The sequence below is a fragment of the Pteronotus mesoamericanus genome, unplaced genomic scaffold (genome assembly GCF_021234165.1).
Source record: "Pteronotus mesoamericanus isolate MK-2021 breed Mesoamerican mustached bat unplaced genomic scaffold, CSHL_Meso_final contig_130, whole genome shotgun sequence".
NCBI classification, from domain to species: domain Eukaryota; kingdom Metazoa; phylum Chordata; class Mammalia; order Chiroptera; family Mormoopidae; genus Pteronotus; species Pteronotus mesoamericanus.
Genome location: NW_026555060.1, coordinates 29,952,389 through 29,972,845, shown reverse-complemented (window position 1 = coordinate 29,972,845; position 20,457 = coordinate 29,952,389). Strand labels below are relative to the sequence as shown.

The 20,457-nt window shown below is 40.4% G+C and overlaps 1 protein-coding gene across 1 annotated transcript in view; it reads right to left on the bottom strand.

Annotated features, from left to right (window-relative positions):
• SFMBT2 (Scm like with four mbt domains 2) overlaps positions 1-20,457 on the bottom strand; it is a 214,057-nt gene that overhangs the window by 94,762 nt on the left and 98,838 nt on the right. Inside the window, exons 5-7 of the mRNA XM_054593939.1 lie at positions 18,880-18,968; positions 16,961-17,207; positions 9,286-9,383 (exon numbers count right to left, since the gene is read on the bottom strand). Of these exons, the coding sequence (XP_054449914.1) occupies positions 9,286-9,383; positions 16,961-17,207; positions 18,880-18,968 (434 nt within the window). The remainder of the gene's footprint in view (positions 1-9,285; positions 9,384-16,960; positions 17,208-18,879; positions 18,969-20,457) is intronic.

Genomic DNA, 20,457 nt, shown 5'->3' with positions numbered 1-20,457 from the left:
TAGAAGGAGAAACCGTCACTTGGTGCCAGCTCGATTGCTGAAGTGAAGTGTTCTCATTCCTCAGACTCATTGTATCTCCATTATATATGAGGAAACAATATATACTACCACAGCATCTTAGAATACAGTACTGTAAAGACCCAGAGAGATCACAGGCAGGGGTCAGACATTTTGAAAACAATCCCACACACAGTACAGGTGAGACAGTATGAAGTCTACTCTGCGATCATTTTCAGCAAGAAGCAAACATTGACACGGGAAGTTCATGAGCAATGGAATTTCAGAGAACGCGGGTGTTTTTAATGCTGAGATGTTTTCTTAATTTAGTTCACCCTAATATTCTTCTCATTGCTCTCAACTACTTCCCCTTTTTAGCCACAGGCTGATCTGGGGCACTTTGAGCTGATCATAGAAGTACCAGCTTAGTCGTGAATTCACAACGCTGTAACAATCTCTTTGCTCTCTATACACAGTTATCCAACTATGCACAAACTTACTTCACTGAGTTTTTATTGTTGACCTCTCCAGAGTTTTTATTCTTCTCAGTTTGTTACTTATGTCTTCACTAATCTGTTCAATAATTTTGACTGAGTGCTTACTGTGTGCCAGGCAGTGTCCAAGGCACTGGGGATGAGGCAGTCACAGAACAACCAACCTGCTCTTAGAGAGCTTACATTCCAGCTACAGATCAGATGCAAAAAAAAAAAAAAAAAGCATATATCAGTACAAACTATAAATGTCTGAGGAAAAATAAGCAGGGGGTGACAACAGGGAGACAGTGGTGGAGAGCGCTATTTTTTATGTTAAGCAGAGACCTGGAAGAATCAGGGAGAGGCAGGTTCCAGGCCAAGAGCGTCACTGCAAAGGCCCGAGGAGGATGCCTTAGTGTAGGAGGGTTACCAGTAAGCCGGGGGAAGCAAAGCACATGAGGGCCTGGGGCAGCAGATGGGCTCATAGAGCAGGGGCCGAGCTGGACAGCTCTCCTGGGTGGATGACATGCCACGGGAGAGTTACATATCAAAGAATGACATGACCTAAATTCTGTCTCTCAAGGATCACTATGGCTGCTCTCTAAAGAACACGCTGTACGCAAGCAATAATTAGAAGCCGGGAAAAACAGTTCTCAATGACTGCAACGGTACAGGAGACAGAGGGCAGCTTGGACTAGGGTCATCGTGATGGACAAAGACAAGAGTGATGAATTTGGGATAGATTTTAAAGGGACAGCCAACAGGCCTTGTTGATGGATTGAATGCAAGTACCACAAAGGGTTAACAAAGCAGGTTTGAAACTGCAGTCCTCAAAAAGAGCCCACTTACAGTGTTAGCCCAGGCTGACATCTGAGAACAAAGCTGATAAACAGTACCCTACATCTAAGAGTAGCTCACTGTGCGGAGAGTGTTTGCATAAACAATATAGTTTATACCAAACCCCTTAGTTTCCTTCTGAGAATCTGGAATTTGGGTACAGGCTAGGCAGAGGGTGCCTACATGGCCAGCCCCTATAAGCACCCTGAGCACCGAGCTTCCCTAGCAGACAACAATTTAGCACGCATTGTCACAGGAAATTAAGAAAGCAATTAGGAGTCCCCTGTGGGACACTCCAGGGGAGGGATCTTGGAAAAGCATGCGTGGATTTCCAGAGGACACCCCATGTGGCTTCCCCTTTGCTGATTTTGCCTTATATCCTGCTGCTGTGATAAACTGTAACTGTGAGTGTAACAACACCTAAATCCTGTGAGTCCTGGTGGACTACCCAACCCGGGGTAAATAAATCTGGGGACCTCTGATGCAAAGGTGTGAATGAGAGAGGCTTCAAGGGGAAGGCCAAGGTTTCTGGCCTCTGGTCTCAATCCTTGATACTTCCCTTTACTCTTCTGCAAATCTCTAAATAGCTTATTTGTAATTTCAAACACACTGAGATTTTCAGCTCTTTTAAAATGACAAATAAAAGTTCAAACAATAGGTGCAACAAAGAATGAATAGGTGGAGCACAGAGGGTTTTTAGGGAGTCAAACTACCATGTCTGATGCTAATGGTGGATACATGTCATTGTACAGTTATCCAAACCCACAGAACAGACAACTCCAAGACTGAACCCAAATGTAAACTATGGGCTCTGGGTGAAAATGATGTGTCAAAGTACCTTCATCAATTCTAAGGAAGGATCAGCTCTAGGAGGGGATGCTGATAGTGAGGGGGACTATGTCTGTTGTAGGGGCAGGGAGTACCTAGGGAGGCTCTGTACTTGTCCCTCAATTTTTATGTGAACCTAAAATTGCTCTAAAAAATAAAGTCTGATTTTTACATCGTTCAAACAATTTCACTTCTTCAATAAATAAAAATGGATAATGGATTTTAGGGACAGTTCAAATAATGTTCTTTCCTTGAAATTCAAGGTGTGGTCTGGAATGAAGGAAGTTGGAGAGCAGGTTTCCCCAGGCTACAGTTTCCTCTAAGGGAAAAATACTTTATTCCAAGTCACTGGCAAATTGGAATTGCTGTTTCATATTTGAAGATCTTTTAGATGTATACATGAACTGTCCGTGAAACTTCTATAATTTACCACTTGCAAACAAGCGGAGTCACAAATGTAGATTACAATTTATGAGAACTGCAGATAATGAAAAGTAACAGTAATTACAGAAGGCTTATGAATGTGTGAAGCATGAAATATTACATTAATTATAGTTAGTAAGACTCTTCATTTTGAGTCTCCCTTGGCCCTATTTTAAAAACCTAAGTAAATCCTCAAAAACCCATGCATTGTATCTTAGTGAAGACTTAGTGAATTAGCAACCTAAAACAGTACGGGACTTGCTGGCTAGAAAACTGAATTAACCCTGCAATCACTTCACTTTTTGACGATAGAAACAAACTCTGAGAGAAACCTATCCTAGTAGTTCTTTATAAAGACAAAAGTAAAAAGCTTTTGTTGAAACTGGGACATTTCACTTTGACAATGGAGGGGGTAAGTGTCATAAGTCAATCAAACGATGTCTTGCAAAGGTTACATAATAAGTAAAAAAGAGCCAGGTAAAGACCATGCTGACCTGCAGTGCCGTAACCTCTATATACTTATTATTTTTAAGAGTAAATTAGTATTAATATATGAATTGTTTTAGCAATCTATTAGAGCATTCTCTTAATAATGAAGCTGGCTTTCAGGTAAAAAAAATTATTATTTATTTTTCAATAAAATGCACATTTTATCTTTCAACTGAATGTACATTTCAAAGATTATCTGCATTTTCCTACTAAGAGAAGACAGAATCTCTGATGAAATATGGTATCCAAAGGCTATTAATGTGTTCTCTCAAGTCATGGGTAAAAACAGTGGAAATACTAATAATATGAGCTTGCTTTTACACCATTATTGTTTGTGTTCAGACAGAAGTGATATTCTGGATATTAACTCTACCTGATTGCATTTACAGACATAGATACACACATCCCAATGCAGATAAGTGAACACACTGCCCAAAATGACAAACATGTAGCATAATGAGATTCATTCCATCAAAACAGCATTTTATCTAAAGTGTAAAAATAATTAAAAAGAACTGCTTTGAAATACTGCTCATCTCTGTCCATTAAATGTGCTTATCAGCTTTGACTTATGTCTCAAAACAAGTAAACACTCTGGCAATTTTCTATAACAACATGCATCTAGGATGATTCTTGGATGAATTCAAACATACATGCTTTTTACCATAATGAAAGCAATAGAAATGTCTGCTTGCTGAGAAACAGTGATAATCAAACAGTGGTAAGAGAAAAATACATATATATTTAAGTACTATTGTTACATCCTGGATAATACTGCTGCTGAAACTTCCAAAAACTTAAGATAGCCCTTGCCAGGGTGGTTCAGTTGGTTGGAGCATCATCCTATGCACCAAAAGGCTGGGGGTTCGACTCCCAGTTAGGGCACATACCTCCATTACAGTTTCAGTGCCCAGTTGGGGTAAGTACAGGAGGCAACCAAGTGATGTTCCTCTCTCATATCGATGTTTCTCTCTCTCTCTCTCTCTCTCTCTCTCTCTCTCTCTCGCTTTAAAATCAGTTAACATATTAAAAAAAAAAAAAACAAAGCTTGAGAGAGACAGAAAATTTCTCTAGATTTTATAAAGTGAAGCAAGCACTAAGATATTTTGAACCTCATCATATGCCTCCCTCATGCAATTTCTTTGAACTTAATTAGCTCTGTGTAAGTACAAAACTCAGTTGAGAATATTATGATTTCTTAAATTACTACACATATATGAAATGTGGTGGCACTTGGTTAAATAGTGTCCCCTACAAATTCACATCTACCTAGAACTAGTGCATGTGACCTGATTTGGTAATGGGTCTTTGCAGATGTAGACAAGTTAAACTGAGGTCACACTGCAATACCATGGCCCCAAATCGAATGATTGGTGTCAACAGAGAAGATTGAAACTTGGATAGGCATACAGAGGTCATGTGAATATGAAGACAGAGATCAGAGTTAGGTGCCACACTCCCAGAGATGCTAAGGACTACAGGCCACCACCAGAAGCTAGGCCAGACTCAGGAGAAAGCTTCTCTCTCAGCCTTCAGAGGAAGCAGGCCCCTGCTGACACCTTCATGTTGACTTCTCACCATCACCATGACAGAATACATTTCCATTATTTTAAGCCACCCAGTTTGTGGCAATTTATTACAGCAGCCTTAAGAAACTAATACAATAACTGTTCTCATAATTTCAAAATTAAATGTGTAAATATTCAGTCCATACATAGCAAGGTTAAGAAAGTAAAACTGCCCATTTCTTTTCCATTAAATAAAAATAAGAGAAAACATTTATAAAAGTACCTAAAAAGCTTTACGAAAACATAATTTTCAATTCAACCAATTTTTTATGAAGTGCCTATTCCATATGTTCTCTTTGTGGTAGGTTCTGTGACAAATAAAAACAACACTGAATAACTACTCTCACAGTAACTATCAATTAGGAACAAAAGATTGATTATGATGATAATTTGCAGGTATTCCATCAAAATAATGGTCTAAATACTAACAGAAAGACATTAAAGTAAGGAAAGTAACTGTATTTTGGAATATGTAAACAAATTATTAAGCCATGGAATCCAGTCTACAGTTCTGTGCAAAGTAGCTGCTTAATGTTTAATGAATACATTGTTAATTAAAAATATATTAGGATTATTAATACCTGTTATTAATTTATTATTAATACCTTTTGAGTCTTTGTATTTATAGTTCTAAATAAGTCTGCATATTCAAGTAATCTACTTTAGCTCAAAATTTTTTAGTTCAAGGAGCGAAGTACATATGTCCATTCAAGACTTAGTACATTTACTTGACAAATATTTTTTGAGCGCTATTACAGTCAAGGAGTTATGTTTGGTTGAATGATTCCACAATGAACAATAAAAAGACATGGTCCTTGCCTTCTTAGAGCTTCAAAGTTAGACAAAAGGAGATGGATGTTATGCAAGTGTGGCCTGGTGATGAGGCAGAGCAGATGGCACTCAGCAGAGCCCAATATCACATCTTATGGGGGCTGAGGCCAGAGCTCCAGCAAAGACCTCTTTTAGGGTATCTATATTTGCAGTTGCAGGGTGAGTAGGAATGTAACAGGAAGTACAAAACAGGGACAAAGGGCATCTGAAGAACAGAGAAAAGGCCAGGGTGTGTGCAGCCCAGCCCACCAAGAGGGCACAGAACAACCTACCGACAGAAGGCTGCAGAGGGCAGGAGGGGAGGTCACCCCAGTCCCGGTGGCCTTGGGAGGATGTGGGGGCTTTACCCTCTAGTCCAAGCTACATGATTTTTAAAGTGCGAGTGCCAGGTTAAGATGGTAAACTAAAAATCCACACTCATTTTACATTTTCCTAAACTCTAACCAAAATTACAGTAAAGAGATTAAAAAAGAAAACACAAATCCATTCAACAGCAACAATGGTATAGAAGCTAAGGTCCAAATAAACAAGAAGCCAAGTAACTTTGTATATTCAATATGGTCAAATCCCAAGCCTTCAGTAGAAAAGCTGAGAACCCACCCTAGGGAAGGCTACTGAATCCTCAGAAACCTGTAACACTAAATGTGTCCATAACTGGGAATGAAAGTAGATAAAATAAATCTGAGGAACTCTTTGAGAAGTCATTGGGCCTCTGTGTACCTTCCTCTCCCTGATTCTGCAAGGCCACTGACCTCCCCCGCGGCGGTCCCTGGCCTGTGGGTTTGGCACAGAAGCACCCAGTGCAGAAGCCCGGGGCCCACTTCTCACCACTCAGGACACTGGCATTTGGACCTTGAACCCCAGGTGGGAAGTTGAAAAACTCCCCCTGGAAAATGAGCTAAAGGAAAAAAAAAAGACACTGTACAAAAAGTAGCCCTCCAAGGTGACCTTCAGCGACCAGCCCTACCCACAGCTCTCTAATCCCCCCTCTTATTCAAGAACAGACAGTCAAGTGTTTTCAGGTATCTGAAGAAAGCCTCTAACAAGAACAACAAAAACCCAAAGCAAGGTGGAGGAAACAAATCAATCAGGGAGTAAAAAATTAACTCAATAATTCCAACAACTCATGCTTCCATGACATGAGAACAGGCGGCTATATAAGCAGACCATTCAGAGACAAAACACCAAACAAGTGCTCATAAAACATGCCAGCACAAAGAAGTTGAAAAAACTTCTGACAGAGATGAGGACAGAAAAGGATATTTAAAAAAAAAAAAAAAACCCTGAGGAAAAAAAGTTTTAAATCCAGTTTAGGAGTACCATACCCATATAGGCACAAATCAAAAAAATAAGAGAACTGGAAGATATTGTTTTAAAAGAAATATCCCAAAATGAAAGGCATGAGTTTTGGAGGCCAGAAATAAACCAGCGCTACGGAGGAAAATAGATGCCCACCAAAGTATGCCACTGTGAAATCTGAGAACAATGAGAAAAACAGAATATAAGACTCCAGAGGAGGGAAGAAAAAAATGGGGGGAGTGCCTCCAAATTCAAACCTAGAATTCCGTATCCAAACAAACCATCAGTGAAGCACGAGGATAGAAAGAAGGCATTTTCGCTCAGTGGAAGTGAGAAGAGATGCTGCAGGCCCACATCACTAAGGTGGCTTGGCACAGTTTATCGCCTTTGCAACCTGAGGATCGAATGCCACCCCAAGACTGTTAACATCTGGCTCCTTCTGACCACATGCTAGACAAGCTCCCTGTCCCTGCTCTAGGCCCAGCTTCCTGGGGCAGATGAGAACATTCAATTCACTTCATAGAAATGTTCAGTGCTTCCTGGGGCAGATGAGAACATTCAATTCACTTCATAGAAATGTCCAGTTTGGGTCTATTTCTGAACGGGAGTGATCCACAAAAGCAGAAAATATAAACCGGCAATTCCTCTCCATGCTCTCGTCTAGTACCTGGAGTTCATGCTACAACTTTGGCAGATGTCCCGACTATGGTACCTAAGTTTCTTAAGACTAGCTCATGACTTTACCTACTCAGTTCTCTTGTAAACTCTGAGGAAAAGTGGAGCCAGCTGATGCCCCAGACACAGTCCAGCCTTCTTCCCCTCCAAAGGGCAGGAAAGAGGCCTCCTGAGACAATTAGGATTGTTTGCTTCCTATTTTGTCAAAGGGAAATCATATCACATTTAGGAAAATGTACACAGCTGTAACACTACCAAGAGACACAAGGAAATGCTTAACACAAAAGGCAGGGCACCGGTGACCCCAGCAGAGCCAGGAGAGAGGATCAGGGCAGGGGCAGTGGAAGGCTTGTAGCGTGCAGGCGACCTCCCATGCCTACACTGGAGGGCGGGTCTTTGTATTGTCACTAGAGTACTCTTTAAACTCCCCACATGTGTATGATATGCTACAAAACAAATTTTATTTTTTCAAGGATGAGGGATGGGATCAGATTTGTATATTTAAAACATTACCAAGGCCACTGTAAAGAGAGTGGATATAAACTATGGAGGCCAAGGGAGTGAGGACCGACTGGACTGAGGAGAGACAGTGGGGCCTGGCAGGTTACAAAAGAATAAATTCTGTTTTTCTTTTATTATTATTATTATTATTGTTATTATTATTATTATTATTATTATTATTATTATTATTATTTGCAGGGGAAGGATATTATCAGAAAAGACATAGGGGGAGAAACGATAGTGAGAAGGAGAAAAATAAGAAGTATTTGGTCAGTTAGCCAAAAAACAAAACAAAACAAAACCCAAAACCAAATAATGTTCATTGTCAGTGATCACTACTGCTGACAACATTATATTTATACTGTTCCTCTAGTACTTTCCTCTTAGTATTTTTACAAAATATGTAAAGGTCACCATTCAATTAAATTTCAGAATATAACTATATAACTCGTTTTAAAAGAGGTCTTTGTAAATCAATGTTACCAACAAGAAAAGTGCAAACAAGCAAGCTCGTGATTTTCCGTGATGGGTTAAAATTCTGAGTGAGGACTTCAGTATAAATAAAATCCAGGACACCACTGCTACAGCCCAAGCCTTCACTCTTCCTGCCTGTGGTACCGAAACACCAGTTTAACTCTGCTTTCCTTAAGAAATTTCCATGGTACTGCAGAAATGTGCCCTTTCAGAGCTGGAAAACAGGCCTATGTCAGTCTCCTAGAGCCGCATTTAGCGTTCAAGCACAGAACAGTACGGTGCAGCTTTCTCATGTATTTAAGTTCCCGATAAGCGGAGCTTGTTTCACGATTTCCTCTGAGCTGAATAGATCATCCCTGCTCAGAGCTAATATTCTATTTCATACAAGCGTCAGGAATGACTTAAAGTGTTGAGAACCTGACAACCCATCTCAGCTGTGGTATCTTCCCTTCACATTCTGCCAGCTCCTAGAAGAGGGCCTGCCATCCGGAAGGCACTCTTGCAAGTTTCTTGAGCCATCAACGAAACTGAACCACCAAGACAAGCATCATTTTCTGTTATTTTTGCCAAACAAATGTCTAAAATAGACATGCTCTATTTTCTTTTCTTTTGTTGGAAACGAGTGTGGAAATGAAAATGAGATTTCTATGATAATACATTATGGAGAAAAACAGTAAACCTGAAAAATTTTAATCCATATCTTGTAATTTGAGTCTTTGTGAAGATTACAAAACATAGCAAAACAGAGCAGATAACATTTTAAACATTTAAAATGGAAACTGGCCAAGAAGGTAGCTTTTTAACTAATGGGAAGTAAATTGATATACGAAACTTTCTATCCAATCTATTCTTGACAAGAGTAGACAAATTGTTGTGAATCCACACCTTACCTTAAAAACTTCCATTGGAAGAGGAAACTTTGCGGCATCAATAAGGGATTTTTCCAGAGCATATTTCCATTCAGAGGTCATCTTCAAAGGATAAATTTCTGTATCAACAGCAAACCACACAAGAGTTAAAGGACTAAAATGTTCAACTGAGAGGTTTTTTTCTTGAATTTAATCTTCCCAGGATTTCATAATAAGCCAGTACACTCAGCAACTGTAAGAATTCACACCCTGCCCGTCATAAAAGGCCACCTGCTAAAGGGATTTTCTGAAGTTAAATAGCAACTTGGGATTCAGCTTTCAGAAATGAAGAATAAACTTAATAGGGCTCTTCTTCAGGGAACATTTGCATGCATTCTGTTGGCATTCTGTAAGTAATTTAATGGTATAAATCACATTAGCAACATCTTCAGTCATCCACTGCCCCAAATTTCATATATTACCTGGGAAGCAATATCCACTGATGAAGAACTTATTATCTGATAAATGGCTAAACTAGGAACGACTCTTGCCTGGCATTTTCAGTTATTACAGCATATTTTTCACTAAATCTCTAAGCTCTCACATGCTAAAAATAGTCCATGTAAGTCAGAACATTATTAAAAGGTAAATTAAAATTTACCAACCAAGTTTAATATTTACACTTGAAATGTTGCTAGTACACCACATGTTGCCCACCATTTTCCCTGGGCAGTGGCAGGAGAGGGATTTACAAATGGAGGTTTCACTGTCTGAATGCAAAATTAAAAGAAAAAAATGGTTGAGCACTGTTTGTTGTTCACCGATTGCTGAAACTGCAGGGAAATTTTATGATGTGATCTCAACAGATTTAAGACCTTATCAAAACTGGATTTGCAGAAGCACTCACTTGAAGTAGATATGTTTATATCTTCCCTATATCAACCCTGGCTACCTCAGACAGACAGTTAGGGTATGAATATGAATCTAAGCACAGTTAAAAGGCAACATTAAACCTTTGGGGCTATATTTTTAATTTCTTGCATGTCTGCTTTTTAGCACAGAGCCATATATTTTGATTCTCACCGCTCCTGAACTCACCTTGAGCTGGGAGTCCCTGTGTTTTAGCCATTTATTTAGTCTTTCCAGGCTACCGTAATCATGGTAGGCAAAAGATGCTGCCAAAACTAGGCAAGTTATCAATGCTCTGCCCACTTCATTCACTGTCAGTTACACAAAGGCACAGAAAGGGGTAGTAATGATTAACTAGGTTCCACTGTGTATCTTGTCTAGAATCCTTTCTAGCCTTTCATTTACGCTCTTCTACTTCTGGGGATTATTTTTTTCCCCAATTTGACATTTCTATGTCAGAACAAAAATAGAATGTGATTCTTCTGAGGAGTATCTAATGTATTTGGGGAAAAACAGTGAGGCTCCAATAATACCTCTGCAGAGAATGAATAAATTATTCCTCCAGCCTTGCAGATGAGAAGGGGGTACTGTGTGAGAAATCCCTTATCGCGGGGTCCCACAAAGGTAAAAGAGGAACGAGGTCACAGAGACCCATCAATTGTCCCATGAGGAGTGGACGGACCCGTGAGAGTGCCTAGTGGTTCAGCTCAGGGGCATGGTATCAAAACCGTAGTGAAGAAGGAGGTAACTGTGAGGTCTCTAGAGGACAAAGGCCAGAGGACATCAACTGCAGCCACTCAATAAGGCAGGCAGTTTGGCAACAAGCAAAAGCCTGGACCTCCTGAGGAGACAAGAACAGATTCGCTTTTCCTGGGATCTGGAAGAGGGTGGTAGGGAGTTCCACCTCAGCATAGTAATAAAAGGATAATCAAGTCACAAGAAAGGATGGCAATTTCCAAAGACAGGACCCAAGGAAGGGTCTGCAGATGTAAAGGGTGAGAAAAAGGGAAGAAACGGTCCACTGTGTAGATGCCCTGAGCTCCTGCGGTCTATCCCTGAAATCTCTAAGGGTGGAGAAGAGATGGGGAAGAGGGTAAAAGAGGGGTGGTTAAAAAAATTAGTGTCAGAACAATGAAAACCCAAAATGTCCAGGGTTAGGTCCAAACTACCAGAACCGAAAAGAAAGTGATGTGCAGAACTCAAGTCATCCCAGCTGCTTACCAAGTCATCCAGAGAGCAGAGCCTTCGGTCACCAGATGCCACCTCTCTCCCACCAAACCAGAGACAAATGTAACAAGAAGCCCAGTGCAATGAACTGAATGTTTGCACCTCCCTCAACCAAATCCCTATGCTGACTATCATGCCCTCCAATGTGATGGTATTCAGAGATGGAGCCTTTCTGAGGTTATCAGGTTGTGAGGGTAGAGCTCCATGATGGAATTAGTGCCCTTAAAAAAAAATGAACTAAAGAAAACAGAGAGCTCCCTAACCCATACCACCATGTGAGGACACAGGGAGAAGGCAGCCGTCGACGAGCTAGGGAGAAGAGCCTCACCAGACACTGAATCTGCCTGTGCCTTGATCTTGGATGTTCAGCCTCCAGGCCTGGGGGAAATGAATGTTTATAAACCACCTAATCTGTGGTATTCTGTTATGGTAGACAGAATGGATTAAGACACCCAGGTTCCACATGATTTTTCTCTCTGTCCTACAGTCTTATTCTTTGTCTTCTTCCTGTGAGTATTAAATCCTAACATGGAATTTAACCCCATGGCAAGGCACACTTCTCTTAAAAGGTGAAAATCAACTTCAGTTTTGTCAGTATGCTCGACCATCTGCAAAAGCTAAACACCTCGTGGTTTCAATAAGCAAAGAACAATATTCCATGTGTGCGTTTCATTAGACAAGAGGCATGTGGTTACATTGGCAAGTTTATGGACAATAAATAGCACCATTAAAAGAACATAAAACATTTTCTTAAAATGATTGTGTTGCAGGTAATTTACCAGAGTATATCATGTCAATTTCTGTTTGTGGGGAAGTCATAAGCAATTAAAATCCATACTGATTCATCTTTAACTAGGAGCCTAAGTGAAAAGGAGGTGATCTCCCTTCGTCAAGTGTTTGGCAGGCTGATTCACAGTAAGTGCTGCAGGAAGCCGGAGCACACAAACCATCATCTCTCAGCCTCGGCGTAAAGAAGGCCTTGCCCTGGCTGGTGTGGCTCAGTGGACTGAGTACCAGACTGCGAACCAAAGGGTCACCAGCTCAATTCCCAGTCAGGGCACATGCCTAGGTTGTGGGCCAGGTCCTCAGTAGGGGGCACATGAGAGGCAAAGGCACACTGATGTTTGTCTCCTTCTTTTTCTCCCTCCCTTCCCCTCTCTAAAAATAAATAAATAAAGTCTTTTAAAAAAAAAAGGAGGTCTCAAGGGGCGATACCTTTTTTTCGCACCTGAAACCTCTACTCCTTCCTTATCCACCAGGTTCTGACCAGTGAAGAAAGACTAATCTAGGGTTGTTAACAGACACTGGAAAATGTTATGGATCGAATGTTTGTGTCCTCTCAAAATGGATGTGTTAGAATCCGAACCCCCAATGTGATAGTATATAGAGAAGGGGCCTTCGGGAGGCAATTGGGTTAGATGAGGTCATGAGGGTGGAGCGCCATAATGGGATTAGAGCCTTTTAAAGAAGAGACCAGTAGTCTTCTCTATCTTTTGCCCCCACACCTCCAGTACACATTCACAAAGAAGCAGCTATGGGAGAAGAGAGCAAGAAGAAGGCTGTCTACAAACCTGGAAAGGAACCCTCACCAGACCCAACCATGTTGACACCCTAATCTTTGACTTCCGTCAAAGAACTGGGGGAAAATGATTTGTGTTGTTTCAGCCACCAGTCTATGGCACTTCGTTATGGCAGCTGAGCTGACTAATGCAGAAAGCAACAGTTCTTTTGGGACTAAGAAAAGGTGCAGACAGGAAGCATTTAAGTTAGATGCAGAAACTTGTGGACTCCAGGATCTAACTAAAATAAGAAAGACAAAATTTTTTAAGGTTGACAAAGACTTTGAAGGGAAAAAAATGGGAAAAAAGTTTAAGAACAGATTAAAAAACTCAAAAAGTTTCATCTTAGCTTTAGCAAGAACACATGTGACTCTATCTTGCTTTCTAAACATCCAGTAGGACCTCCAAATGACCCAAACTCAAAGAACCAAATATCACCATAGTACCCTCACCACAGACTGAATACCTAGAAAATGCCAATCATTTGGGGGTACTATAACACTGAACAGCAAACATATAATTATCCCCATTTTACAGATAAGGAAACTGAGGTTCAAAGAAGTACAGTCACTTGCCCAGGAGCCCTGTAACTAGTGGCAGAGACCAAAGGAGACACTTACTTGGACCCTGATTCCAAGTCCACATTCTTTCTACTTTGCTAGGTTTCTTCAGCTCGAGTCACACATGGGCCCTTTGAAAAGAGCAAAGCCTTTCATGGATCTCACAGACCATATTCCTGTGTATCTCACATGTCTTAGAGCTACCTTAGAAGCTAAACAAGAGATGGTATCAACAAAGAGCACCACTCCTTGCTCCAAGCCTGTTTTCAAAAGCTCCCCTAACACATCAGAAGAAAAGAGGACAGTAGTACAGCCCTCATCATTTTGGGGATGTCTTCACTCTGGGTCCTCCCCTCCAAATTCCTTTCCAAAGCCCTGTCAATTATTTTGGCCCCTAGGAGATGGACTTGTCTGGTTCCTTCCTTCTCTATAGACATACCTGACATTTTGTTCAGTAAATTCCTATCAAACGTGCCTGGCACCTACTATGTGCCAGGCACTGTGACAGATACTGGGGAGACAGCAGCGCAGAAGGTACAGACTTGCAGTTAGACTAGGTGGTAAAACCCTCTCACAGTCTGAGTGACGTGAAGGCATGGGCCACGCCAGCAGCATTCCCAAAACGGACGTGCTGGTAAGCCCGCGCAGCAGAGGAGGCCAACTGCTGCAAAATAAACGAGTGGAGTGTGGTGGGGACACAAGGCTGGCAAAGCCCTACCACTCGCCTTCCATTCAGCGCAGAAGAGAAGGCACTGCCAGGAACACCGGCCCTCTCCCCGAACAGGCTGAACCGCTTTGGACCTTATGAAACCACTGCCCCCTTTCATGACTAATTGCCTTTTACCACTTCTCTTCCCTTACAACTCTGCTCGCTAAGGCTGGATCCAGCCCACTCTGTCAGCACCTGCGTGACACCTGGACAGCTGTATGTGTGAGTCAAGTGGGGTGGCTCCTTTGCTTCTATCCCCCCGCCCCCAAGCTCCTTCCTCTGATTTGCAGTAGAAAAAAAAGGCAGAGTGACTATGGGGTCCTCACTGGCAGACAGGGTAAACTCCAGCCACTCTTCCTCGAGTTCTGAAGACTACCTTCCTAGCTACTTTCTACTACCTGTTTCCCCTACCTCTGCTTGCACCGAACAGTCGGGAACTCTTGTGCCCGTTAAAAAGTAGAAAGAATAAGTGAAACAAAAGGAAGACCTGTGGTTATTTTTAGCACGGATGGTGGTGGTAATGGGGTGTACAGCAAAGACGGCGCTGAGAGAAGGGAGACCTCACAAGGGCTCATCTGAAAGCACAGCCTCCCCCACACCCTTTCAACTCTGCTTCTCACCACCAGTTAATGCTAAACACTCTTCATTTATTTAAGGATGTTGGGAATTTTTTAAAACGTAGCCTCATGTTTTCTATGCAAATCTGAAATTTTATTTCCACCTATATTTCGGTTAAGGAAATAGCACTGCCATGTAAGTTTTACAAGGCAACTGGGACCTGAAATTAATTTCCACAAACCCAGAGTGCTGGGTTCTGATCCCATGTGTAAGACACAGGTAATAACTGCCTCCCCGGGGTACTGTTCAGCTGAATAAGGTAACACAACCTAGTTTTCATCTTGTAACTACTGCACATTTTGAGAGTCATTTCCTCTCATTTTATTCCTTTTATTTTCCCATTCACATATGTAGCCTTTCTTGCTGACAATTTAAATGTTGGGAAAAAAACTTCTTAATGAGGAATGCCTCAAAGTCTTTAAGGACTCATACAACTAACTCTTCAATGAAATGGACAACTCATGTCCAGAAAAATGACTAAGACAAATAAACATGACTTATTCTTATCTTATAAAGAGATCAAATTATGTGAAAAGAAGAGCTCGCATATGCAAATATTTCCTAAGTTTCTACCTTGACATTTTCCATTCACGCTTTGAGTTCTAGTCTCACGATTTCACGGGTAAGAAACATTTCAAAGAGCCTAAGAAGCTACTAGTAATCCTTTGTTTTGCTATAAATTTTTACACAGGCAAATATGTGTTTCCCCTAAATTTATAAAGCAATTAGATACTAAGCTAAGATTCATACGCCCGGCTTTCCACACGAAGTAAATTTCTCCTGCAGTGTTATGAATCCCGAGGCAAACGTGAGCTTAGATCTCTCCTCGGCAGCCGACAAGCCCTTTGTTTGTCATCAAAGTCCAAAATTACTCAGGGTATAAATGGATTTCTTGGCTGCTTCTCAAAACGCTGACAACAATAATACTAATAAAGTACCATGCTACATGTCTATATGCCTGTCAAATTCAACACAAATGCAAACACATGAGATACAGAACCAGGAAGTTTTTTCAATTAACTCCCTTGAGTGACAGAAAACGGAAATATAACTCCTCAGCTTCATTTACTCAAGACTAACAGTGACAACTAATGCAGGAGGAAATTCTCTGGCAATTTTAATAAAGCAAAGATCCAGTTCCTTGCTTCCAATAAACCTGCAAAGTTCACCAGTATGAAGATCAGCATTTCTAGAAGAAATGCGTATTTCTTCCCTGGCATCCTTAATTCCGTAAGAATCCAACATTTTTGTTCCAAGGCTACCCACCCGAAGTTTGGTGAGGCTAGTAAGGGGCGGCAGGGGAAATCGAATGGGCAAAGGACCTGAGATTTAATTATAATGCACCCCTCCGTAGTAAACTGGATCGCCCTGGATAAGTAGATTAAACCCAGTCTCAATTTTCTCTGCTGTAAAAAAAAATGTTCACACCAAACATGCAGCACTTTTTTGGAATCAAAATAAACAACAAAGCAGATGTAAAATCACCTGGAATATAGTAAACATTCAAGAATTATTATTTTGTAAACACTGAGATTGCTGCCCTTTAGGTATGTCAGAAAGCATAAAGCACTACTCTATCCAAAGAAGTCTAGGGAAAGTCACTTGGCAGTGCATTTGAAGCTAATTAAAACCTTTGATATGTCAGGGGAAAAAGCATGGCGATTTTTTTCTCTTTGCTATTTCCAAGTTAGAACAGATTATACCATGATAAGCATTGGGTCTGGATACTCAGATGGGTAAATGGAGAGATGGAGAATGAACGGATGGATGGATGCATGAATGGATAGACTGATGGAGGTTCAGGAACCTCCCTGCAAGACTATCAAAATCCCCAAAGAAAACGGGAGAATATAACCAATTCCAATCTATTGTCTTTCGTTTTTGAAGCAGTGATTCCAGAGGAACTAGATCCACTTTTCCACAGCCGCCAACACAATTTGCTACTTTTAGAACACTATTCTTTGAGGTCTTAGGTTTTATTCGCTATAGAAAGTATTCTTAAGTTAAAACGCTTAATATTCACATACTCAGATGTACAGGATACCACAGAGCTCATAAATTTCCCAGAGACACATCCAGAAAAAAGCACATCTTTTTTTCAAAGAATTCACAGCAGCAAAAGCTTCAGAGCTTACCTGAAGGTGGGTCCATTCTGTATTTATTCTCTTGACACCAACCAACTGGTCGAAGTCTGTAATCCAAGTAAAACAACCACTGGTCATAGGATTCAGTGTCCTCCAATCCCACATAGCGAAGGCGTAATCTTCCTCCAACATTTTCAATCACACTAACTATCCAGTACTGAAAAGGGTTCTGAGAATCCTGAAGTTCTATTAAGGAATCAACTGTAATGAGGTCTATAGGGCCTTTCCCTCGCAGAGGCTGTTTAAACAGAAGCAAAACTCCTTATTTTAAACTTTATTTTAAGGTTCTCATGGAAACAGATGACAGCAGAAGATAATATTTTTTCACACCATCATCCAAGCTATTGGCAAACAATCTGGTGTTTCCCTCCACCCCCATTCTTTCCACAGACTCGCCCCCTCCCCCCCTTCCTCCCACACACACTTCCATATATCCAACTCTGTATCCAACAACAAAAATCACAAGTCAATAGGAAATAACAGTTTGTGCTAAGTTCTCACCAAACAAATCACCCTTCCCAGATAAAACTGCATTTGTTAGAAATGAGTATGCTTTTAGGAAGAGTTATACCCAAATTTGCTTTGAGCTAGAAAGGGTGTAGTAGCAGAATGTCTACTTTTCTAATATGGGCCTGCAGGTTTATACCCGGATTCAACAGACACATGTCTTACAATGCCCACTGCTGTATATCAAGACCCTCTCTCATACTTTGATTACTTGCATAAAGCATGAATATGTGTGGATGGCATGTGTAATACACAGTAATGACATACACTAAATTAGATTATTATGTCAGGTTATTTCTACATTTAACTTGATAGTTGGTTTAGAGAATATATGTAATTACTGCTCTACCTAAGCAATCTTAGCATATGTTAACATATGAAAGGGTGTTTGTTCAGCCAGCCTTGTTGGCAATTATGTTTTAAAAAACCTAAGAGAGTGCAACAACTTGTCTTTTTAAAAGGGTGAAAAGTCATCACTATAATTTGTTAACCAAACAATAAAAGTAGTAGCCATTAAGATAAACAAACACACCAGGCAAAATCTTCACAAAACCAAACCCAGTAACCCAATATATTAGACAGTTGTGTTCCAAAGTATCAATATATTTTATGAGAGAAGGGAAATTTATGGAAGGTTTAAGAGAATAATTATATTGTCGAAATCCACACCATATTCCTTATTATTCATTGTTTCCCCTTTTTCAGAAGCATTCTTCAAACAGATTTGTTAACTCAATAATTATTTGTAACGCAATACATTTCTCTTCCTGTTCTATTATATACAGTAAAAGTGAAATGTTTCATCATAAAATTATTTTCATATTAACCATCAAGATATCAGATTAAACTATTTTTCCAATACTTTAAATCACCTTAATTACATTTAAATATGATTAGCCATTAATTCTCTTGTTTTTATAACAGAAGTTAATTTAATCATTACTTAACACATGTATTTAAATCTTGGGGTTATGCATCCAGAATGGAATAGTTAATGGAACAATTTATCAATATACTGAGACTATACTAGAGCTTATATATGCTTAGTTTCACCTATACAAAACAGTTGTTCTACAGGATTGTATTTACATTCACTAATATAAGTTAGAGGCTTAAACAGACAGGATAGTGAGAATATGGTCTAACAAATTATTATTTAAAAATTTGTTCACATAGAAGCAAATTTTCAATTTATTGGTTGTACCACAGATAAAAATTTTTCAATGTCATTAGAATCAATAACCTGAGTAACTTAAAGAAAAAAAAAAGTTAGACTCTTTGGACATAGATACCTGTGTGTAAACATGTACCTGCAGAAGGATATATGCAAAGGTGCTCTTAGGTTTGAGCTCAAGTAACTGTGATGCTTCAGACATAGAATAGCTGTAAACAATAATACATACACCTTCCAGGAGGTTCGCAGGTGCTGTCCGGGAACCAGTCAAATCACGAATGAGAAATTCTGTCCAGTCTGTGTACTTTTCTTTGATTGCTGATGAGACAAAAGAGAAGAAACATACTTCAACACCACTCAAATATCAAATGAACTTAAAAGCACAACACTTTGTTGTATATGTGTATTATTTTAACATTTCTCTTAGTTTTAAGAACCATCCTGAAGTACTAAAATCACAACAACAAATCTGTCAACAATGGGTGACTTCATACCTACCAGGTGCCTAGATTTTGCTGGGCAGGAAGGAGATTAAGTAGAGGATACTGAAGTCTTACAACCTATTTAGAAACTTCTGTGAGGAATAGTTATTATAAAGTATGTAGCTCAGTTGGTTCCAAGAAGAAAGAGATCAATGAGGGCTAGAAGAATTGGGGAAAATTTCCCAGGTGAGAAAATAAAACCAGGCTCTGTATTATATAAAAGGTGTATAGATGGAGAGAAAAAGAAGAGATTTTTAGATTGAGAGGAACAACATGCACTAATGAGAGTGAGGAAGTGAGTGAGGAAAGGAAGAAAGGCAGTGCGGTCCCCTGGCAGATCCGGCAGTCTGAGCACAGAGCGCTGCGAAATACTGTTTGGTGGTAGAGTAAAATAATGTACAGCTAAAAAAGGTCAACAAGGATGTTCAATAAACAGGATATCTTTGTGTACAAAGAATAGGGCCAATTAAAGAAAAAATAGGCTTGAATGGAAAACAAGAATCTAATGGTAGAAAAACCAAGGTAGAAGCTACTGCAGATAAACTAAGTACGAGAGACAGGGCCCAAAACAGGAGTGACAGCTCAGTGGAAAGGAAGGAATGTATGTATCAAAGGCATCTTCTGAAAAAAGAAATATCAGACCTTCAAGGCCAATATTCCACAAGTGCTCGGAACCCAAGACCTGAGAAAAATGTAACTTCCTGGCATTATCTCCCAAGCTATAGATCTCGAAAGCCTTAGTCGGGTTAGATTCACACCCAGGGAGGCCCTGAGCCTTCCTGGGGCACCACAGGGTTTGTAAAACCAGCAACAGGTGGTAATACGATTCCTATCCCCCCACACAGTGATTCTGACCTTCACATCACATGAAGAGCCAGCGGACCCGGGTACCGCCTGTGTACATCCAATACTTAGCCTTTCTGAGAGACTCAAGACTCAAGTGGTGGACAGGTTGTTTAGGTGCTTCAAAAGCATGACTCTTAGCTCAAAACTAAAGGAACAGAGTTGTTACAGAAGGATACCACCATAATGGTGAGGTTGGCAAAGTCACAGTGTGGGGAGCACCTGGGCTCTGGGGTGGGCTCTGCCATCACGGGCCGTACGATGCTGAGTAACGTATTCAGTTTCTCTTATGCTCTGTGCTCACCAGTATAATGGTGCCTACAACATTTTGTTTATAGGATGCTACAGGGATTAAAAAAGACACATGTTCATAAAATGGAACCACACATATGCCTTATATAAACATGGGAGTATACCAAAAGGGTGGGGGGGGGGCGCTTGAACCAGGAAGTGTTCTGACTACAAGCATCCTGTTAAACCCT